Source organism: Cottoperca gobio, chromosome 11 (assembly GCF_900634415.1).
Source record: "Cottoperca gobio chromosome 11, fCotGob3.1, whole genome shotgun sequence".
Lineage (NCBI taxonomy): Eukaryota > Metazoa > Chordata > Actinopteri > Perciformes > Bovichtidae > Cottoperca > Cottoperca gobio.
The window spans coordinates 15,099,801-15,124,275 of NC_041365.1; the positions used below are offsets into that span (position 1 = coordinate 15,099,801).

The 24,475-nt window shown below is 43.7% G+C and overlaps 1 protein-coding gene across 4 annotated transcripts in view; it reads left to right on the forward strand.

Moving 5' to 3' along the window:
• pvrl2l (PVR cell adhesion molecule related 2 like) overlaps positions 1-24,475 on the forward strand; it is a 256,021-nt gene that overhangs the window by 138,893 nt on the left and 92,653 nt on the right. The window contains exon 7 of one of the 4 annotated variants that reach the window (XM_029443094.1): positions 17,470-18,367. The exons of the other annotated variants lie outside the window; for them this stretch is intronic. Within the exon in view, the coding sequence (XP_029298954.1) occupies positions 17,470-18,095 (626 nt within the window). The 3' untranslated portion in view covers positions 18,096-18,367. Of the gene's footprint in view, positions 1-17,469; positions 18,368-24,475 lie in introns of those variants that run through there. 4 annotated transcript variants of the gene reach the window in all.

Sequence of the window (24,475 nt, forward strand, 5' to 3'; positions counted from 1 at the left end):
TCAGCAGAACATGTAGAGGTGTATGCCACCAATACAGCATCAATACCAGTTTTGTGCTTAGGCAGCAAAATGATTGCATCTAATACAAGAATATATTGCAGGAAAATGACTTCACTTGAAGTAAACTATTATTAAATGAAAGCGAATGGAAGTAGGTGAATGTTCAGGGGAATTTCCCATTCTGTATGTACACAAACGACACCTAATTAAGACTATGCATGTAATTGGCTTAGAATACAAAATACTTCCAGAGAGCACAATAGCTGTGAATTTTGGAAAAGTGGCTATGTGGTACAGGAACACATTAGCAGCATTAACAGAGGGGATTAGGCCTTTGACAAATGGAAAATGAACAAAAATAGGGTTCAAGAGGTGGAAACGAGGGAATACAGAGGGAGGGTGCTGGCTCCACGGAATAAAGTCTGGTTATTTCTATCAAGTCTCATTGTGAGATTATTTTCTGGGAAGCGAGCCAAACGTTGGTGTTACATTCTCAGTCGGTGGCGGTGTCCTTCAAGGCAGTACCAGAGACAAAGAATTCAACTGAAATGCAGCGAGACCACAAGAACAGAGGGCTTCTTTCACGGAAACTCTTGACCGGAACAATTTACAGGTGGCGTTTTGTTCATTAAGGACTAATGTTTACACACTAAAGAGCAGACAGGCAAACTCCACCACCAGAGGAGATCATGTCAAGGTCTAGATCAGATAATGCAAAAACAAAGATGAATGCAACATCTTTTTTATATAAGACACATACATATTATTGTACCTGTGAGTTATTTTATGTCACTTGTTGCACAAGTAAGCAGTAAACAAATAAGAGCTCTGCATCGTATCAAAGTGCTGTTTGGTTTGATTAAATTGACATCGCTGGATCCTGCTGGCAGTTAATGACAAGTTTTGAAGGTAAGTGTGAGATATTGATAAGGGCTTTTTGGCAGTATTACAATCTGTGCAAGGAATCCTTTATTGGTTTAAATAAGTGTAAAGGTGAGCTTTAAAATGTCCCCCATGTCTTCATAATTTACCATCTCATAAAGCACCCACTATGTATTGCAGGCTAAAAACTTACCAAACTGGTCTGTGGCGTATTCAACCAACCATCAACCAAACCCTGGCCTCTACTTTGAAATGTATCCATCTTGTCGAAACAGGATGCATTATTGATACGCAGCCAGCAGAGTTGGAATAAGAGCAGAGCGGTTGAGTGTTACTGGGTATATAGTCTAAATATTTCAAAGAGAGGTACTTGTTTCTCTACGTTCCTTGCCTAAATATTTCACGTGCGGGTTGATGCAATAAAGATTTCAAGACTTTCCCTTTTTAATGCTGCAGTCAGAAGACAAGGCTGAGCTGAGCCGAAGCACCGCTGGTTTCAATCAGGGAGAGGCAGCGTGAGGGAGAGGGAGAGGCAGCGTGAGGGAGAGGGAGAGGCAGTGTGAGGGAGAGGGAGAGGCAGCGTGAGGGAGAGAGAGGCACGTGAGGGAGAGGGAGAGGCAGTGTGAGGGAGAGCAGCGTGAGGAGAGGCATGGGGGAAGGGAGAGGCAGCGTGAGGGGAGGGAAGGCAGCGTGAGGGAGAGGAGAGGCAGTGAGGGAGAGAGGGCAGAGGGAGAGCGTGAGGGAGAGGGAGAGGCAGTGTGAGGGAGAGGCAGCGTGAGGGAGAGGCAGCGTGGGGGAGAGGGAGAAGCAGCGTGAGGGAGAGGAGAGGAGAGGCAGCGTGAGGGAGAGGGAGAGGCAGCGTGAGGGAGAGGGAGAGGCAGCGTGAGGGAGAGGCAGCGTGAGGGAGAGAGAGCGAGCGTGAAGGGAGAGAGGAGAGGCATGTGAGGGAGAGGGTGAGGGAGAGGTGAGGGAGAGGGTGAGGGAGAGAGGAGAGCAGCGTGAGGGAGAGGGAGAGGCAGCGTGAGGAGAGAGGGAGGCAGCGTGAGGGAGAGAGGGAGAGGCAGCTTGAGGAGGGAGGAGAGGGGGGAGAGGGGGAGAGCGTGAGGGAGAGAGGGAGAGGCAGCGTGAGGGAGAGGAGAGTGAGGGGGATGAGGGAGAGGCAGGGAGGAGAGGAGCGCGTGAGGGAGAGGGGATGGAGGAGAGGGCATGGAGGAGAGGCCGGTGAGGGAGGGGAGGGAGCGGAGGCAGGTGGGGAGTGAGGGAGGGAGGGAGAGGCAGTGTGAGGGAGAGGGGTGAGGGAGAGGAGTGAGGGAGAGGAGGGAGAGGCAGCGTGAGGGAGAGAGGGAGAGGCAGCGTGAGGGAGAGAGGGAGAGGCAGCGTGAGGGAGGGAGGGAGAGGAGGGGGAGAGGGGGAGAGGGCAGCGTGTCGATGGGAGGAGAGGAGGGAGAGGGGAGAGGAGGAGGCGCGTGGTGAGGAGGAGGGAGAGGGAGGGAGAGGCAGCGTGAGGGAGGGAGGGAGAGGCAGCGTGAGGGAGAGGGTGAGGGAGAGGGGGAGGCAGCGTGAGGGAGAGGTAGGGTGAGGGGGAGGCAGGGTGAGGGAGAGGCAGTGAGGGAGAGCAGCGTGAGGGAGAGGCAGGGAGAGGGAGAGAGAGGGAGAGGCAGCGTGAGGGGAGAGGGAGGAGCGTGAGGGAGAGGGAGGGAAGGGAGAGGGAGGGGAGGGAGAGGCAGCGTGAGGGGAGGTTGAGGGAGAGGCAGGTGAGGGAGAGGCAGGGTGAGGGAGAGGCAGGGAGGGAGAGGCAGCGTGAGGGAGGTGAGGGAGAGGCAGGGTAGGGAGAGGCAGGTGAGGGAGAGGCAGAGTGAGGGAGAGGCAGGGTGGGAGAGGCAGCGTGAGGAGAGCAGGGTGAGGGAGGAGGCAGGGTGAGGGAGAGGCAGCGTGAGGGAGCAGGGAGGGAGAGTGAGGAAGAGGCAGCGTGAGGGAAGGGGAGAGGCAGCGTGAGGGAGAGGCAGGTTGAGGGAGACCCACAAATGTGCTAACGAGCACGTGCTTACACATGTCTCGTCATGTACTGAATCCCTCCTCTGGGCTTCTTGCCAGTTCTTTGTTTCTCTCTTTTCAGTAGTTGTGGTTTTCTGAATCCGCCATCCGAGTCCAAACTTCTTCAGCTGTCTGGCTCCAGGCAGAATTACATGTAATAGTGTATTACACACAAACCGAAAGATTGTATCCGCTGTACATTACATCCATCAGATAAAGGCTGTGCACTCAGTATGTGGTTTTATTATGTAGTACTAATGCACAAATCGCCATCCTGCAAATGATATGTGCAAACGCACGCTGGACTCATATTTGCTTCTGCACACAGATTTATACATCATGTGCACATTCGGCATTGGACGAGTGCACGAGGCTCATTCTTCACTGGACTCGCAGGGTTAGATGTTAGTTGTGTTACCCGCAGCTGAAGCTTGGTGAGGGAGCAGTCCATGATTACCTCTGCTACTGCTGCGCCGCTTTTTGCTCTCTCCTGTCTTTTTTTAATGCAGTTCCTTCTGACACACAGGTACAAACTCAGACACCCACACCCATACTTACGTAAGCAGCTGCATGTCTGCAGACACACACAGTCTTGTACTGTAAAGAGACATATGCATGCATGCATGCACCCACAAAACATCCAATTTGTATGTGGCTTAGTCACATTTGTCTCAGTGTTGCAACTGCAAGCGATTCACGTCTGTTCTGACACATTCAAAAACCTTGTGTGTGTCTGTGTGTGTGTGTGTGTGTGTCTGTGTGTGTGCGTGTGTCTGTGTCTGTGTCTGTGTGTTTATTTGTGTGTGTGCATGTGTGTAATAATGAGCCAGACAGAGCAGTCTTTAATCCTACAGACCGTGTGTGTCTTTCAATTAGCCACCAGGGCCAGCCGGGGTCAGAATGCTATCACGATGTGCAGCTAATCCACTACGAACTGATCAATGCAGAGAGAGAGAGGGGGAGGAGGGCTGGAATGTAAGGTTTTGAGGGAGACAGAGAGGTAAGGTTGCTGCCCACTGCTCCAGTTTGTTCAGTGATTTATATAGATCTGGTGTTGTGCCCATTGACAGCTATTTTTTTTATGAGCTGAACAATACAAGGATAACATATTAAATATGTTCTCTTAACAGTGGAGTCTGTGATTCTAATCCAATGCACTTTTTGTCAAATTCAGCTAATATCTCCGCTAGCTGTCCGTTCTGTTTCTGAAGACAGACAGACAGACGTATAAAGAGAAAGAGGATTGTTTGGGTGTTGAGATCAAACATCAAAAATCTTTCTCCAGAATCGCGGATTCCATCTTTAAAAGAAATAAACTATTAAGAAAAAGCAGACCAGACTCAGTCCTCCATGTTAGCCACTGAGCCCCTCTTTTGTCAGGCATGATTATGTTGTACAGATTCCCCAGTCAAAGCTCGGTCTTGTCTAACAGGAGCACAAAAGTGTAAAGAGATTGCTTGTTTCCCGTAATTACTTCTAATTGCTGTGTCTCGTAGCATTTCATCATGTTTTCAATAAACTCTGTTGCTTCCTGCAGCACAAAGAATATCACTCTGTCCCGTTTGTCCTGCAAAGAACAGCACCCTCATCTGTTTCGTGCCTTAGAGCAATTCTCGGTTGTGCTATAAAATATACAAATGTCCACCACTGTGCCCGAAATCACTCCCTCTACAGTGAATCTTATAGTGAGCAATAAATTAAACTTTGGGAAAAACTTTAGGTACGAGTGGTTTGTACTGTTGATCCTACATCTTCTGCCACCACGATATCAGATATATGATCAAACAAATACTGATACATATTTGATCTACTTGTTGGTACATTTTATCACAGCCGTCCTATGAGTTGTTCATTTAGTTTATAAGTGTATATCTAACCACGCTACCACAACTTGTGCATGTTTTTTGGATTCATTTCTACATTGTATGGGGACTTAATGTTGATCTTTCACAGGTAATACTTTGAGCATGAGGGGCAACTGATTTAACAGCTACTCTCGTAAATTGAGTTTCCTCGCTCCAGTATGAATTCATTTTAATCCCCCATGCCATCAAAGCAAACGGCACACACACGACGGTGTCGTTGTGCAGAAACATCAACAACGCTAATATAAGCACTCCTGACACATGCATGAAGTAAATCTGTGGTGGGGGGCATCACTGCTGTCTTGATGTTTGCTTTTAATTTTCATGCTCCTGATCATATTCATGAACATGAGGGAGAGGGGAGAAAGAGCAGTGACTGGGCCTTAATTCTCCCTCACTGGCACCCCCATCATCCCTCTTAGTCTCCCTCTCCCTCTCCCCCTTTTTTTTTTCCTTTTACTGTTTTGATAGGATGGAAGTGATCCATCTGCAATGAGGCACGCAAGCGCTCTCTCTCTCTCTCTCTCTCTCTCTCTCTCTCTCTCTCTCTGTCTCTGTCTCTGTCTCTCTCTCTCCCTCTCTCTGTCTATGTCTCTCTCTCTCCCTCTCTTCTCTGTCTCCCTCTCTCTTTCTCTCCCTCTCTCTCTCTCTCTCTCTCTCCTCTCTCTCTCTCTCTCTCTCTCTGTGTGTCTCTCTCTCTCTCTCTCTCTCTCTCTCTCTCTCTCTCTCTCTCTCTCTCTCTCTCTCTCTCTCTCTCTCTCTCTCTCTCGCTCTCACTTTCTTTCTACTCTCCTGGGCCCCTTTAACCCCACACTCCCCTCCTCTCTTCCTCCCTCGTCTTTCACTCTCATCTCTTCCATGGACCAGATATGCTTAGAAATGAGTCACCCGACCACAAACCGCCACATTTAAAAGGGAGGGAGCGGTGGAGCAGAGGGGGGAGATGGAGGGCGACTTAGAGAGGGAGATGGATTGAGTGAGAGTGGGCGAGAGGGATGGAGACAGAGAGGGGAGAGGGAGGCTGATGGCGGGTTTTCACTCAGCTGGTTTTTTTTGATCAGTATCAACAGCCGAGGTCTGGATCCAATCAGCTCCCTGCATCCAGCCAAGCAGAATAAGACTAAAGATATATTTGACAGTGTACCACACACACACACACACACACACACACACACACACACACACACACACACACACACACAGTATCTAAACGGCACACATACTGTAGTAATTCACACACACGTATAGCAGCAATGCAAATTCAGTCCATAATGCAGCACTGGCCGGATGTAGAAGCCAGAGCACTTACGAGTTAGGATTATGGTGTGTGTGTGTGTGTGTGTGTGTGTGGGTGTGTGTGTGTGTGTGTGTGTGTGTGTGTGCGTGTGCGTGCCCATGCATATTAGCTAGAATCTCCACTGAATTAATGAAGCCACAGACATGTAGGTGTGAGACATCACACTAATTACGGCAGAAGTGATGTAGCCTCGCCATCAATAATGTTCATTAAACTACTGAACCCTCTCAAGTTGACAGCTCTGTGTGCGAGTGTGTATGTGAGTGTGTGTGTGTGTTTGTGTGTGTGTGAGAGAAAACGATTTGTTCACACAAGCAGTGAGTAAGCACCACAGTCGGATGATGGATCGCCACAGATTTGCATTAAATGCTTCTTTTATTTGGTCACGGCTGGCTGACGAAAGCTATTTTTCATCATCTCTGCTGGTTCAAAGTTTCAAGCCAACGCTGAAGATAAATGAAATACAAAACATCATCACAGTCACAGCTTGGCATCATTCAAATAATTCACAGCTCAAGTGTCAGGGTTGTTTAAGTCAACAAGGTAATTCACACCAACATGTTATTAACACAGCTAAATGTTTACTCTTTTAGTCCATTTGGTCTGTCTACGTAGGGGAAGACTGTGCCATTAAGTGATGTGGTGCGGCTTGTTAAGAGAACGTAGTGTGTTCCAACTGTAGGACTTCACCCAAAACGTCAAGGTTGTGGTGTATTTATACACTGATACCTGACACTGAGCACTTTCTCATCTCTGGAAAGCTGAGTATTAACAAATTGAACCCATGGGAAACTGCAGCCTGGACCGATAGTCAGCTGTTTTTTCATGTGTCCTCACAGTGATGGGAAATTACACACAACGTTACTGGAACTGTAAGCTCTTCTTTTCCAATAATTCTCAAACCTTCCCAAAACTGTCCAGTAAAAAGCTATTTGAGTGACTTTGTGTTCACACGCTGTGGTTTTCTTGTCATCAGGCAGTAAGAAGATAAAAAAAAAAACTAAAAAACACGGAGGTGTGATTGCATCCTTAGGCAGCAATCTGGAATCCAACCTTCGCTCTTTTATATTACGGGTTTGTTTCTGTAATCACAGGCCACCCTGCTGGCCCAGTGGGTAGTAAGTGCTCATTTTCCAAGTAGCAATCTGGGTTTGATTAAATCAGACTTACAAAATGCATGCACGACTTGACTGCAGTCTTCTACCTGTAATAAGATTTAGAGGCTAATTGTAGAACTGTGCCTTGCAGACAGTTACGGCCAGCATGACAGCGTTACAAGACATCCTGTGATCCGTAGGCTCTCAACCCTGTTTAAGGTCACACCACTGATCTTACACGGGACGCACATTTTCCGAGGCATGCCTAATTATCCACTGCCGGAGGATGTCACACAGCCCTGTATAATCATGCAGAAAAAGGTAAAAAAATTCTTAAGATCTGCTGGCTGAGAAGACATTTCCATAACACCTTGGGATAAGTGTGTGTGGGCTCAGGGGAGGGTGTTACTGTGGCACACATAAAACTATGCATCTGTAACAAAAGATTTTAGAATTAAAAGCATCTATGAACTTCATAGCGATAAAAGACTCAAAGGTCTTGAAACCCTTTTAACACAAGCGACTGCATAATTTCAATTCAAGCAAGAAAATGAAAGCCAGCAAAAAAATGATATTACAGGTTAACCTTGTAAAAACATAAAAGGACGACACAAAGGAACAACAAGTCAATATTGCTATATGAATTGAGCCAATTGAAAAGCTTGAGCTGACTATTATTATGGCTGAGATTGAACAAATTCTTCAAATATAGTTTAAGGATGCTCCACTTTGCAGTAGATTGACTCAACTCAGTATATTTAAGTATCAGTCTTGTTTTAATCGTGGCCCTGTCGCTGCTCTTTAAGCTAAGACTGTTAATGGTCTGAGTTTGCACACTAACGTTCACCTCGGGCTCCTCTGACTGGTGTTAGTGTATGCACATGTACTCAAAATCCATATCCTGTCCTGTTGCTGCCATTTTGTTGCCTTACAGTGTGTTTTTATGGCTGTATTTTACAACCATACAGTTAATCTGCGCTCAGTAAAACTCCTGCTTGGAGTTTATTCCCTCTGCGGCCTTACATTCCTGCGGTGTTGTGTCAGAGTGGGATTTTTACAGTGTGTGTGTGTGTGTGTGTGTGTGTGTGTGTGTGTGTGTGTGTGTGTGTGTGTGTGTGTGTGTGTGTGTGTGTGTGTGTGTGTGTGTGAAAAGGTGGCGGTGTCCAGAACACTACTTTTGTGTTAATACACATATTCGCTGTCAAAAGTGAGTAAAGTTGCTTTTGTACGTTTGCACTGTGCAAATGTGCGTCTAAAGGCTATAATCTTTGTGCATTTACACTCTAGGCTGAGGGCAATTGTTAGGTTGAATGGAGACAGGAGTGGGGTGTGTGTGTGTGTGTGTTAGTGAGTTATTTATTGAGTGTTTGTATGAGCCTCTTTGTGTTCAGCAGCTGGATGCTAAAGGAGCGTAGAGCTCGAAGAGGAAGGTCGGGAGGCACTTGGGAAACCAGCTGAAGTTCATAACCTCAACAGGGTGCCACAGAAAAGGAAAAACTTAATTAGACGGAGTGTGTGCATGTGTGGATTGCGTTGATTTGTGTGTTTTCATGTATGTGGATGCGAAGATTGAATGTGTGTTTTCTGCAGAAAAAAAAGTTACGCAGATGAGCTTTCAAGGTGAAATGGGGGTAATGAGCTTGAAAGAGATGAATCCACCCATTTATCTCCGCTTCCATCCATCATCCATCCCTCCATTCCTTTATCCACCCCCACTGCATCGACCGTCTCTCCCTCCCTCCCTCTCTCTCTTTCTCTCTCTCTCTCTGTCTCCTTCCCGTCTGTCTGTGCTCTTTACTTTTCATCCCATCTGCTTGCTCTATGTCAGAAAGCATCCATTTAAAATCCTAAAGCCAAAAACAAGATGCTTAAAAAAGCCATTCTGACTTTTTCCTCTCTTTCGTGTTTTTTATTTCTGAATTTCTTTCTTACTTTTCTTCGTTCTTTCTTTTTTTACCAACCTCTGATTATTTCCTCGTTGATGAAAAGCGAGGGGAGAAAGCCGGACATGAAAAGCACCGGCTAGAATCCGTGATGCAGAGACAGAATTGAAGATGATTTCAGCAGGAAATTTCCTCCCTCACTGCGGCACCGAGGGGTTGCATGAGGAAATGATTGAGATCGTCATGGAAACACCGGTGGTTGGATGCAGGAGGGGGGCTGTGTAAGAATTTGGGTGTGTGTAAGGAGATCAGGGATAATTAAGCATTGTGTGTGTGTGTGTGTGTGTGTGTGTGTGTGTGAGAGTGTGTGAGAGAGAGATATACAACCGCTGTGGCTGGGTAAGAGATGTGACAGATACACACTGAAGGCTTTTAGTGGCTAATAGATGTCTTTGAGATTTGTGTGAGCTTATCTCTCTGAGTGTGTGTAAGTGAATGGAGGGACATTTAGAGCATTAATCATTCATACAGTATGTGTGTGTGGATGTTTGTAAAGAGAGTGTGACTGATTATGTTTAGATGCATTAGTAAGTGCGTGTGTGTCTGCAAAGTTTTCTGTGATGGTATTTAAAGAAGACATGTAAAAGACAACCTACATACTGAATGTTTTTTATTATAGTGGTGGCATAAAAACAAACGTAAAACTCATTAAATGTATCATCATTACTTCCGAATGTGATATATTTCCCATTTTAAAAGTAAAGCATCATTCTAAACTGTTAAGCATTATACGGAGACCGGCGGGTAAATGTTGAGTCACTGTAACAGTATCAATTAAAGTTACAGGTTGTTATGTTTGGATGAAACACACAGTCTTAGTGTTATACTCTAAATAAATCATGTTGTGTCAGCTTTATCATCAAGCTAAAATGATAGAAACCTTGTTTTATGTAACGTTCTATTACTTAATGTGCAGTAATTATTGACTTTATGGTGCCACTTATTAGTTTGTGCAAGAGTTATTTATCTGAGAGCACAAATTTCTAATCTGTGTGCACAAGTTTAACAAATGTACCACTTACAGCTGCTGGGCTACGTAACAATTGGATACTGAAAGGAAAGATCAGCATGTTAAGAAATATGCTTATCTGCTTTTTTCCTGAGCGTTAGATGAGAAAGTCAAGAGCATTCTCATTTCTAACTACAGAGCTTGAGCTCGAACGCAATTATCCTAGCTTAGCATAAAGACTGGGACCATTTTGAATGTTATCAGGCGATTCATTTGGGGTTATCAATTGTAATCAACCTGATAGATGTGGGTCAGAAGGGGGCTGCAGCAACTAGTAGCTTTTGTCATTGAGTCACGTTGTTGAGCACCATTCTAATGCGTCAGACGGGCAAATCTAAGTTTTGAACACAAACAAAACAACTTCTTTAGGTTAAGGCAACAAAACTACTTGGTTAAGTTTAGGAAAAGATCGTGGGTTGAAATAGGTACGCTTGTAAAGTGACAGGGAAACTTAACATTAAGTGCACAAAGAAAACAACTCGCTGTTGTTTTTACCACCACCTATCATGGACTTTCTCTTTCTTTATACTTCTTCCCCTGTCTTCGGTCTTTGTTCCTGTCATAATAACTGTGGTCGCTAGAGTTCTCGGAGTCTTCTTCTTCTATTCTTTATTTCGCTTCCTGACTCAATGAATGTACTCGTTGCTGTCGCGCGCCCCTTCTGACTCACATCGATCAGGCTGATATTGGTTGCAATTCCTTTAAAGACCTGGTCACATAAAAAAAAAGTCAGAGCAAACTTGATCTGTATTTTGCTTAATATTTGGTGCTAGAACACCTTTAGTGGTCTAGATGTACGGTACTTTCCCATATATGATGTAGCACTACACCTTCCTGGAACATGCGCTGCCGATGTGCTTTGTCATTCATGAATAAATGCTAATCTGATTCAGTCAGATGTTGCATAAGTAGCATCCTGTGCTTGATGCTACACAAGTACCTTTTCTATGTACTATCATTAACTGGAAAATTGTAACCCATTACGTCTTGATTGACACTTGTCCTTCAGTTGGACCTCCTCTTTCCCTTTCATTATACTTTGTTTGTTTGCATCTAGTCTTAAAATCACATCTGAGAAACAATCCTTTAAAATGCACCTTGTCAAAATCTGCAGTAAAATATTCTTCCCTTAAATCCTTTTCCTATACTGTATATCTGTGATTTCCAGTCAGCGCTGCCTCCGGGTCCCATTAACCCACCGTAATACCATTTAGCCTCGGCCTCACCCCCCCCCACCTCCGCTAACATCTGCCAGGGTTATGATCCTCTGCCTCCCATACACTGCTTATACATGAGGAGGGCAAATCATGGCTTCATTCTTCTTACAGAAGTTTGCTTACGGCTCTATACAACACCTTTTAAAGCTCACATAGGTTATATGAGCAGAATTTAGTATTTAGTTAGTATAGTTGTAGATCCAGAGTTCTTCTGGAGGCAAATATAAACCAAAGGTCAAACTTATTTAAAGCACAGATAAGCAGCAAATTCACAACAAATGGGAACAATCTTTCTATAATTTGCATATAAACTGAAGAGATCGTCCATATGTGCCTGTGGCACTGGTTTGAATTTGAAAAGAAATAGAGATAACAAAACTTTCAGTATAGAGAAGCCTGCACTTTAAAGGTTGTTTTACACTGATGATGGGTAATGGTGATAGGGCACTTCTGCTCCAGATGGAAAAAAGAATTGACTGACTTTCTGAGTGCAAGCTAGCTGTCTATTCACCCATCTATTCACCCATCGTCTCCATGGCCTTCACAATCCTGAAAGGTCAGCAGGTTAGCTAAGTATAGCTAGCTATTACCCGCAGAGCCAATGCCAAGAATGGCTAGTGAGAAAGACGAACCTTAGAAAACCAAGTTGGCTAACAATCTCACTTTTAATATCGCTTGATTTCATTCACTGCACCGCTCATGTGTAACCCTACATTGTAATATTGGTAACCGTGGTAGCTGTGGCACTTCCCACTCTTGTTGAACTTAATCATTTACATTAATTGTGCCTGAGGAGCGGGTCTCGTTGAAAAAGGTTTCCAAAGCCAATATTCCAGGTTAAAGGTTGTCCTACTTATGCAGGAGTCATATTTTAATCATCGTGCATCATCTGTGATGATCCTGCAAGCATTCTTCTAGAAAAGGTGGTTCTCAACCTTTTTTGGGCCAGCGCCCCCCCTATCCATTATCCAGGTCCCTTACGGCCCCCCATCGAAAAAAATGTAGGCTAATGGTCTCGCCTGAATTTTAATGTTGATCATATTGTATTATTATGATTATTATTGTTAGTATTTATTATTTATATATATTTTTTATTATTTCTTATTATTAGGCTGCGATATTATGTTATTATAAAAACTCAAATTCTCTGAGATTGAAGTTACATAATAAAATTTCTAAATAATAATAAATATTATATAATTTTTTTATTGTAGTGTTTTACCTTTTAATTACACCGTGTACCCAGGGAGCAAACAAAGCCATTTTATTCAGGAGTGTTAAACAAATGCAACGGTAAGAAGTTTGAGATTCAAACTTTATTCGGTGTCAAAGACTGCAGCCAATCAGAAACGGATCAGACATTCAAACTTTAATTGGTGATAAACACAGCAGCCTCAGAACTGCCAAACAATTTGTATTCTTAAGTGTTCCAATGGAAAACGAGCAAAAAAGGAACAAGTCTGAGGCGCCGCGCTACTGCTTTGCGCATTCACATTCTCTCCTCTGTTCTGTTTCGCGAAGGACAGGGCTCCGCCCCCCGACACACACACACACACACACACACACACACACACACACACACACACACGTGCGCACACACCTACAATCAGACTCGGAGTGGAGAATGGAAAAGTGGAAAATCCAACACAGTAATTATAAATGGAGCGAAACTCAGCCGAAAATATCCAAGTTTTTTAACGCACAGCCTGAATCAGCATCAGTGATGCAGATGTTAGCTCTGCTGCTACGAGCAGCCAGAGTGCAGCTCGTCTGCTGCTGGGCCAAGTCCACAAGTTCGTTTTTTACGATTAATTCCGATTAGTTTTAACAATTAGAAAAACAATCAAATTGTTCTAATGTTCTAACTATTGTTATTATTTATTGTAATTCTTCTTATAAAATAAAATATGTGAACACTTATAAATATGACTTAACTGTTTGTTCAGGTCCAAATGCTCTGTTAAAGGGTCCCGCGGGGTGCGCCACGCCACGCCAAGCCCGTCAGTGGAACACCCCTCTTGTAAATCTGTAACCACGTCAATAACACAGCGTTCATGGTGTATCCTTGGAAAAACATTAATGCTTTCGAGCAGTGGCGGCTGAGGGAGCGGTGCTGTTTTTTATTTGTTTTTTTTAAGCAGCACTTTATCACTCAGCAAAATAAAAGTCTAAAAACAACACACAGTTGCCTGAACACTGGTCAGAATCCATTCAGAATTTGGTTAAGTACATTTACACATACAAGTACTTTGCCTCGCTGTTTTTTTCATATCTCAGATTTAACAACATAGCAGAGCCTATAAAGCAAACGCTCTCCAGCGCCCCCGACGTCCTCTGAATGGCCCCTGGGGGGGGGGGCGCTACCACCCCCATTGAGAACCCCTGTTCTAGAAGATGCTCCAACGAATATTCCTGCTGATATTTGTCTTAACATTGGAATCACTTGCATCTTGAGTAAAACTTTAAGTAGGATGGGTTGCTTACACTTCCATAGAAGCATGCTGCTCTACAGGTCAATAAGCAACTGAAACCTAACGCTGCTTGTATTATAGCATCCCATACAATAAAAGGAATGAAGGCATATTTTCTGTAATGCACAAAGTAGACTTCTCTGTCCAAGTGGATGGTCTTGAAGTAGACTTCAAGTGTAAGGTGTTTTGATGTTAGGAGTATATTCATGGGCTTTATATGTTTTGTCCTTGACCGAAAAGCTGCGTTTAATGAGAATTCCCACTGTGGAGCTTTTAGAGTCACTGCCTCTGGCCTATTATATGACTGTTGCAGCAGCTCTTTCAGATCGGATTTCAGTTGTAAGAAAAATGCACAGTAAGAGGAAGGAGAGGTGGTTGAGGAGATCAACACAATACTATTTAGATTTCACTATTTTCATAACCCTTAGAATGTTTGTCTACCTCACCCCACCCTTCGAAGTCTTCCCACCTCGCCTCCCCACATCCCGAATCTGCTCATTTAGATTATCCCTACGCAGTGACTGAGTGGTAATGGATAGTTTTTCTCTCTCTCTCTCTCTCTCTCTCTCTCTCTCTCTCTCTCTCTCTCTCTCTCTCTCTCTCTGTCTCTCGTCTCTCTCTCTCTCTCTCTCTCTCTCTCTCTCTCTCTCTCTCTCTCTCTCTCTCTCTCTCTCTCTCTCTCTCTCTCTCCCCCCCTAATCTTTTCCATGTACATGACACTAATACAGAGTCTGATATAAGCTCCCCTGCCTCTCTCTTTGACATTTATCATCGTGCTTCTTAATGCAGGCAGGCTGCTGCTGTTGATGAGAAATAAGGATGACAAGCATGGCCTATTTTCTTGCTAACGATAGTCTCCCTGCTATTTTCTCCTTTTTTTCCCACTTTTTTTTTTTTTTCTGGAAACTATGTTCACAGAACAGTGTTTACTAAAGCATCTCATTGGGCGGCTGACAAGGATTTGACACTGACGTTGATCATGCATCTGGCTCGATCCAAACTAATCCCCGATCCATTAGTGTTTTAGATTGTAATAAGTGATGTCAGTGAACGCCTGCAGAAACCTTGTAACTGATAAAAGATGCTTTTCTACTACGGATGTATTTTTAGCATTTTCTAAGGGAATTAAACATAATTTGGCTTCATGATGAACTCGTGCCGTCTCATGCTCCCATTTACCTGCATGGTAACCATTTACCATGCTTTCCCCAAAGTGCCCGTTTGACAGAAAATTAAATATATACTTGTCCCAGCTGAAACAGCCAGACTGTCCGTCTCTGTCCAAAGATCAAAAACATGACTCACTGGCTCACAAATGAGTTTAGAGAGTACGGTCTAGACCTGCTGTACTCTATATGGAAAGTTTGTAAAGCGGAATATAAATAAATTGACTTGACTGAGTCAGTGTTTTATTGATGGCATTTGTAGCCGTAATCATCTAATTGACCTCATTGACTAAAACCAAAAGGACCTTCCAGTTGTCACAAAGGCGACAAAGTTCCCTTACAGGATATAATTTCTGTTTAGAGATCAGTTATCATCCCTCTGCTTTGGACTTCAGAGAGAATTCATGCTCCTCCTGCATGTGACCCACGATTTATTGAACAGTATACATGCCAGCTCTAATGGGCCTTAGTAGAAGTATTTCTTTCAAGCCTATACACAATGATGGAATTAAAGCACTTGATTAACAGAAGAACCTCCACAAAAGGCCATTATTCAGTAGTCCCTCACTGAGACTCTTAATAAATACTACTAATGCCTAAAATATAAATGGCACAATAAGTATAAATACCATTTTGGCCCACACATTGGGTTTCCCTGCCGTGCTGTAGGTTTGCAGAGAGAGAAAACTAGGACAGGCAAAGTTGGATTCATCCTCCTAAATGCCTTCTGTCACTTCAATTGGATATCACTAGACACTATCCCCTAATTTGGACATCATATCCTGTCCCAAGAGCCCCGCCTCGTTTGCAAAACCCGTCTGTTTCACCCTGGCATAACCCTCCTGCATCCCCATGTGAGACCAGAGCAAGACAGTGTTTGAAATCAAACTGAGACCTCTCCTCTTAACTCTCCTCTCCGCTCGTCTGCTCTCCTCTCTCTACCAGAAACCTCTCCTTAGTTTTCTCTCCTCTCGCTTAGTTCCTCACCTCTTTTATCTCCTCTCTTTTCTCTCCTACACCCGCAGAATGAACAATTTGTATTAATCACAAGCTTTAAATCTGAGCTCAGTTATAGTGACATCCCCCCCACTGGTTTTGTTAACATAACTCATACTCGCCAGCACCATGCAGATTATTATTTGATGTCCAATGCGAGTTCCTTGAAATAAATGTCATTCTCTCACTGGTGCTGCCCTGGCACGTAACCCCACGCAGGGCTCATTTCAGCCAAGCTCAGATTTTTTGATTGGCATTCACTGCTGTGTTTGCCAGGAATGCTGGCTGTTATTTTCATAAAAAAAGGAAGGGGAATAAATGTCCCTGCTGTTCTGCGTTCCGCTGCCCTTGCTGCACCCCAAAGAAAAATCAGCATGCAATTCACAGAGAAAAAAAAAAATTAGCTGGCCTGGTACAGCTCTGCACTATAGACTTAACTCCTTGCCTAGTTTTACACTTCCTTTTCTCCTCTTTTTAGCCCAGCGTGAATCCACTCAAATCCTACACTATGTGAGAGAGACCTATTTTCTCTCTCATATTCCTGCAGAGGATCCTCTTATAAATGTCCTGGCTTGCGTTTTGCTCCACAGTGTGAACCTTTTACCTTTGTGCGCAACTGATCAGTGAGACTCGGTCCTGAGTTGACAGCAGGCGATCACTCTGCCCTGTGGTTTGACGAGCTGACCGATAAGAGAGTCATGGGGAGGAAGCAGAGGATGGGAGGAGGAAGGAATAAAAGGGATGAAAAGTGGGTATAATTAGGAGACTGGGAAATAAGTGTGTAAAAATGGGAGAGGGCTTGAGGGATGTCAAACATTATGGCACTTTCCAGGTGCAACTGTGTGCTCTTTTCCACTAAACCTCTTGAAATAACCCCTCTGCCTGTCTGTCTCTCTGTCTGTCTGTGTGTCTTTGCTGGGCCAATACTTCTAACCCATGGCAAAGACAAAACAAACTGCTTTTTGCTGATGCTGTAAACCCATCTCTCATCTTTGTTTCAATCTCCAACTGAAACAAGAGTGGAGAGGCAAACTTGGCTCACACCAACATGAAGTGTAGAACAAAGGACCGTTACAGTAGTAAAGGCTTCTCCCCAGCTGGCAAAGGGGGGCGGGGCGACAAAAACTGAAGTGCCAGCATCTGGACAGACATGTGTTTAGAGCAAAATGTCTGCAAAATGTAGAGCAACAAGCCGCTGGGAGAGAGTGAATGAGTCCCATTCAGCCTGATCCCAGCAATGACTGACTGCACCCTTACCAAGGGATTACACTGAGAAGAACATTACTACACACTTGTAAGAGGATTGTAACACACGTAGTGGAAGACACTACTACTCTCACTACAGCACACTTACAATACAAGAAGAACTGTGAATACCTCCTCCAAAACTGAGCAAGGCTTCCTTAAAAACAGCCATCAATTCCTGCCCTTTTTTTCTTTTCCTCCACCCATTTTTCCACCCTTCCTTCCAATCCCTTCATCCCCTCTGCAGAAGCCCTGGAGGATCCGTCCAGTGCCGGTGTTGTGGCGGGCGCCGTGATTGGCTCCCTCCTGGCCCTACTATTGGTTGTCGCACTCATTGCCGTTCTCCTGACCCGAAGTCGCCGGCAGCAGAGACGCGGCTACCCCAGCAGCGGGGACTCCATAGCAACCGGAAGTGGCGGCAGCAATTGCGGAGACTATGGCAACAAAGCCCGCCTGCTCTTCAGTGGGACTGGCAACAACAGCAGTAAGAACGGGACGGGTGCGAACAACAACGGGCCCATCTACACGTATCGGGAGGGCTGCGACGCCACGGGGACTCTAACGGAAAAGGCCAATGACTACCACCATCATCACCTCCACCATCCCTCAATTGGCAATCCCCCCTCCGCTCACGACATCCTCCTTAGTGGTGAGATAGACGAAGCTGAGAGGAGGAAGTTCGACCTGGATGACAGCATGGAGGAAGAATACGACAGGTTTGGAAGCATCGGGGGAGGCGGGAACATGCTACCTCCAGCCTATCACGTCCACAGAGGCCATGGCGGTGAAGAAGAAATGGACGTGTACCTCGACGACGACATGGAGTCTCAGAGAGACGGCTCTGTCATTTCCCGGACTGCCATTTATGTGTAAGGAGAAGAAAGGAAAAGTGAGGGCTGAAAATAAGGAGAGGAGAGGCGGTGGAAGAAGAGGGAAGTTCAAGCCGGCCTTCTTCGCCCACCAAATCAATCGACATTGCCTCCATCAGCTAATCACCTGCTTCAGATTCACCCTGATTAAAGAGCTGCCATCAGTTACATCCTCTCTGCTTGACACCAACTGTAGAGTTTTATAAAAAAAAAAAGAGGATTGAAAGAAAAATGATAAAAAAGGAAGTTGGAAATGAAGCTTTTGAAAACTTGTGATGGCAGTAGTGGACTGTGGCTGAATATATGACTGTGTTTAATCATGGAGACAGATTTAATTCAGTGTCAGCCAAATGTAACAAAGCAGAGAAAAAAAAAGAAAGACTGCATAAAGCCAACAAAAACCACAGCAACTCTGATGTGACGCTGCTTATTGCCTACGTTCTCGTTTCTTCAGCTTTGCTAGTGTGTGATTGTGTTGAGTGACTACATTGTTTGTATTTTATACCTACCAGAAAATGTAATCTGCAAAGCCGGGAGCACAATAACAACTTCTCCAAAATCAACAAAAATCGCCTTCCTGTTTCAAAATAAATCTAAAAAAAAACCTTCATCAACATGTTGAACCAAACGGATTCTGTGGATGTCTTGGAAAGCCAATTATGGAGTTTCTGTTCATTCCAGTGACAACTTATTTTGTGGGCTTACAGTGACTCGGGTTCCCGCCCCACCCTGGGACACCACCTGGTTACATGATGGGTGCCACTAAACTGTGTAACAGAACAGACTTGACAGTGTGTGCTAATGTGTGGCTGGCTGTGGTGTTAATGATGTGCATCATCTATATATTGGGCGCCGTCTCATTCTGGCACAGTTGTTGTTATTGTTCTTGTTGTAGATGTTGTTGTTGTTACTGTTGTGTAATGGTGTTGATCTCGCGAAGGAAAAGACGCACCGGGAGCCTTGGGGATTTCACACAATACCATATTGGGTCGGTAATGACTCATTTTATGGGTAAAAACTCTATTTTTTCCCCCTTTCCTCTTTAATTCCCTTCTCACTTTCTTTATTTCCTCTTTATTTTTCTCCCCGACTCATTTCGTTCTGTTCCACATGCATCCTGCACCATTTGTGTGTTTTTGCTGACGCTCTGTGCCACACACATTACATCTCTCTCTCTAGTTCTGCTCTTTCTTTATTTACATAATGGGCGGCTTAGACGAGTGCCGCAATGACTGTGTGCAGGGAGAAGGGGATAACTCGTATTTATATTCCTATCTGGGTCGCATTCAACAAGGCAAAAATATTCACCAGCTTTGTTGGAGGCTGCTGTATTTCATGTATTCATTTTCCATGTCCTGCAGAATGTTCTGAGGGTATGTACCGGATTATTCCCTCGTCTGGATTCTGATTGGACAGAAAGACACGGTCTAAGACGCATTTCAAGAGAGGAAGTGAAACAGGCTAAATTAAATCCCAAACCTTTGTTTCTTGTACACTGACAACACTACTGATGACACTGCAGTTTTTCTTAAAATAAGTGACACTTCTGCTGACATGGTGGGATTGTTTGTCTTTAATGAGATATCTCACTGTACATGCAAAACTGGATTGGAAAATTGACATTTTTTATTTCGGTGATTTGGAGACTGAATTATTTGTAATTAAATAACGGTACGTCTTAGAATGGATTTATTTTGCAACACATTTGCTCCCGCATAGCTCGGGATATTCCTTCAACACATTTGCCTTATTAAGTTCTAGCTTTTTCCTACTCATCATCTTTTCTTTCAAGGGCACCAAATTGGCAATTTCTCAATTAACTGTGGAATTATATCACATGTCTTTTTTTATGTCGGTATGATGATGACACAGGGAGACTCTCGGGAGGGGAAATCTCTGCATCACAGGCAAACCTTTGAGATTCACAGAGAGCCTGTTAAAGTTAGAAAAAAGCGATGAGAACAAGGCCACATTTAAAGAGTAATGAAAGAAGAACAAACTAGACTGGTGCGACATGCTTCAGCAGCTGAACTGTGCACACTCTCTGCTTTCCAAGCTCTCTGTGTCACATCACAACCACACACTTACTTATTGTAGTCAAGGAGTGTTTGCTCAAGCAACTTTGCTGGATGGAGTCACTTGGCAGTCAAGGGTACTGTTTGTAAAATTAAAATAAAACAGTGTGCTATATTTACAGTTGTGCACAATATTAGTTCAAGTATTATTTCGGAGAAAGGATCTGAAAAGGGAATCTTTAAGGAATGTGATGATCTTCAACACCCACAAGGTCAGTACATTTTGAGCCACTAAACAGGCCTGTTAAAATAATGTTATACTCGTATTATAAGTCTCGACCCATTTCATTTACTCATGCCTCATTACGATGTGAGAATATATTGTGATAATAATTAAGCTGTTATTACTCAAAATGAATTCTAACGACTGTTCTGTGGGTTTAAGATCTGAGCACAGACTGATGTAGAGATTGAAAGCTGAGATATTTCAAATTTGAAATTTAAAACCTCAGTTTATGGATTTTCTTGTATTAAGAAAGTTTGTTTCAGCTCTACTTCCCACCGAGTCCTGAGCAGGTCGGTTGTTGTTAATTGTTGTTAAACATTACTGTTATTCTGTAAATGAGACAGTTATATCTGCTATGTTACAATCCATAAGTGGAAAAAATGTCATAACATTTCACAGTGTGTTTGCACAGGTTGCCAATTGATCTCAAAGTAAGTGAGAAACAGCCATACTGTAATTTCTGTTGCCACGCGTGTCACATGTAGTAGGACTTGTTTATTGTATCACTGCAGTACAGTTTGGATTAAAGTATTGAAGTGTGTTTTCAACTCCATAGGGTGCACGCATGCTCCAAGATCCAGACAACCAAAAAGGACAATTTTGTTTGACTTTCATCATTTAGATAAAAATATATGGTGTAATGTCTCCAGGTTACAATTCAAACCTACAATTTAAAGATGATTAATAACAGTTATGTTTAGTTTGAAACACCTTCCTGTTTTCCCAATTGGAAAATATCTTTTGTTTTTGGAGATTAAAATGTTAATAATTTTCACCCTTAAAATAAAATCCCTGGCTTTTTGGAGTTTCATCTCTCTCTATTTGGCCATTTCTTTTCTCCTGGGGGTTTCTTGCAGCGGCATTATTCTAAACAGTCGACTATGATCACAAATGTGGTGCCTAATTAGTCCCAGAATCTTGTAGTGTGCATGTACCCTTAGTGAGGAAACTCATCATCACTCATAACTTTTGTTTTTGCAAAACCCATTGTCAATAAAGAAAAAAAACATTTCTGAAACAATTCTCTGTGGAAAAAAATGGTAATTAATTACGCCGAGCCATCTTATCAGTCTATAAATACCAAGACTCCCACACCTCTTTCTTTCCTCAGCATATTTCACAGCACAACAGTATAGTGCACCTGCTTTGGGATATTAAGCTTCCTCAACAGATCTACCACAGGACATGTTTCAAGTCTTGCTAACTTTAAGGAGAAGTACAGTCTCTTCGTCACGACAATTTCTCTCAAGTTCACACCTGGAGGCTACCCATTACACAAACCCTTTACCTCATGAGCAGCACAATTGCAGGCCGTATTTACACCTGGTATGGTTCGTTGGGTCTGTGTGAACGCCGGACTTGAACTCTGGTGCAGACCAAATAACCGGTCTCTGGTCCACCTCGAAGTCACCTGTTCAGTTCTGATCACAGGAAGCTGATCACAGCGAAATGTGTGTATGTGTCATTTCATTGGTTACATTTTTTCTTTTCCTGTTTTGGTGACTGGTGAACTAGTAGCCTATTAGAGCATTCGCTACCACTGAATTTGATGAGTTTACTGTTAATCAGACCACAAATCACACAATAATTAGCTAGATAACATATCCCGTGGTTCCTCTGCCTCACTCCCTGCCACTAGGAGACTAGTCCGCCAGGGCGAGCTCTGTTGATTTGCGGGGTGCGAGGCGCAGGGACCGTTGATGATTGTTGACCCGCTGTTCGGCTCCTTTTCTGTAACCAGTGTAGCATTAAAAACATGGTGGTATTGTCAAGCTAGCTAGCTAACAGGCGAGCCGCTGAATGAGTAAAATTTAACAACTTTGCTTTATCCACACATCTTCTGAAAGCACATCACACGCGTTGAGGCAGGTGTTGAGTGTCGTCCATTTGAGTTTTCGATTCAGGAACCAGACTTTTAGGTGTGAACCCGCCCTTAGTTAAGCTAGGCTAGTAGACTTGCTAGCTACTGCTTCTTGTTTGCTTATGCCAACAGGATGAGGCAAGACTAAGATGACTTTTGAACTTGCTTGGCAGATTTTGGTCATGATAAAGATAAAAGTAAAGATAGAAAGTAGGCCACTATGAAACACATCTGAACTTAGTTGTATTGATTTGTAAAGAACTCATATAAGCAAGAAAAACAAAGGTTCTTGGATCTATTTATTCGCTAAATTTAGGAGAATAGAGTTCAAAAAGAGACTACTGAGAACAATCTGAAAACCTTAAAAAAAAGATGTGAATTATGCTGTTTCTTTATGTCAATGAACTTCCCAAGAAGGTTTAAATGCAACTAACTATTCTAATCGACTATTTCAACTTGTGCTAAATAAGATTATTTAACTTTGATGAACATTAGATTTAATCTTACTTAAATAACACTTTCTTGAATTTGTTACTGTCCCAGTAGCCTGTCCAGTGAGTTGGAAATGGGGTCGTGCTAGTTACAAGCGTCTGTCTCTGATCTTTAGCCTGCTGCTCTGCCTCACATGGCGTGTGCACTGGGTCCTGAACATAACCACTGCAAGTCTTGTCCTTGCTGCCGTGAGTGTGGCGCCCATGGTAAGCAGAGTTAACGGGTCACTTGGCTCTGTCGGGGGAAAAGAGGGGTGAGGGTGAGCTTGGTACTCCATCTGGGAAATACCAAATAGGTCGGGAGAGAAAGGGAGACTTTTTCTTCTCGAATCAGAAAACTCAAGACTTAAAAAAGACAAGAAGCAGAAGAAGAACTGAAACCTCAGCCCCTGCTGAGGGGATGAGAAGACTTCACCTGTTTTTTTGTAAGCCAGTTGAGACAGAAAACCTTTGAAACACTGTCAATTATTCACGATCAAGCCTGGAGTTAGAGATGGACAGATTTGTTACTTGTGGAGCCCAATTGGTTGGCTACAGCGTAAAGATAACAGAGAGTGTGTGAAAGGAATAACAGATTGGCATGATGGGATTTATAGGTCTGACAATGAAAAGCTGGAGGTGGGAAGGAAGCCTCAGAAGGAGTATTTTTTGAGTGCTATGCCACTCCTCCACTTGGCGATTAGTTTCTTCCACCCAACGACAACTGACAGTCCTTTTCAACCTGGCCAATTATTAAAAAAATGGCTGTCCTGTTTAGCTTTCCTCAGCGCGGTCTATCAGCGACAGATCTTTTTAATTGTAAAAAAAAATGTTCAGCTGCACTCCAGGGACCGCTGTGCAGGGGTGTATGTCCTTTTTCCATATTCCCTCTCTCTTTGCTCCAGCTTTAGCACCCAGTACAAGCTGTTCTCTCCATGTTTAATTCAGCAGAAGGCATGAAAGTGTTCCGCATTATGTCTCTGCTTCACTCTGATGGAGGAGGAAGGCGACGAGATAGAAAGAGAGGGAGAAGGAAGGGAATAGAGGGGAACGGAGTAAAGAGAGAGGAGGAACAGAGAGGAGTAAGAAGAGCCCTATTAGTTATTGAGCTCGGCTTTTGTTGTTAATCCAGTTAAAGCCTCGCCTCTGCCAGGCCAGCTGAGACTACGGCAGATGTGGATGAAGTTTCCTCCTCCCAACACTGGTTAGAAGAGGTTTCATTGTACTCTGTAACCAATTTACTTAAGGCAGCGCTGTCCTGCTTTCCTGCCTCTCAGGATACCTTCTTCTTCTCCCACTGTGCTGCTCTTGCAGTGTTCTGAGCTATACTTAGGGATGTAATTCGTCATGGATTGTTTTTAGTTTTCTTCCAGTCCAGGTTATTTCAGGTTTTAGGTATGCATGTTCATATGAATGGCCATTCATTTCAAATGGATGTCTGCTTTTATTAAAATTCATTTTCTACCCTTTCTCTGGGTTGTACAGTTTTAGCTGTATACCCATGCCAGTCAGCATGAAAACAATTTTGTGTGTTTCTGCAAACCACGGATACGATGACATAGTATATCCAGCGAGCGTTATTGAAAGTTACGTGGTATAATAGCAAGTGCTAGGGAATTATCTTGGGAGGAGTGGTGGATGGGTCAAACAAAGACTTTCGACCAGGAGAGCGCTGTTTGTGTGAAGTATGAGTTATTTTTACTGACTTGTCATGTGACTCATGTCATGTGAAGTTGTCATGTGATGCTACGT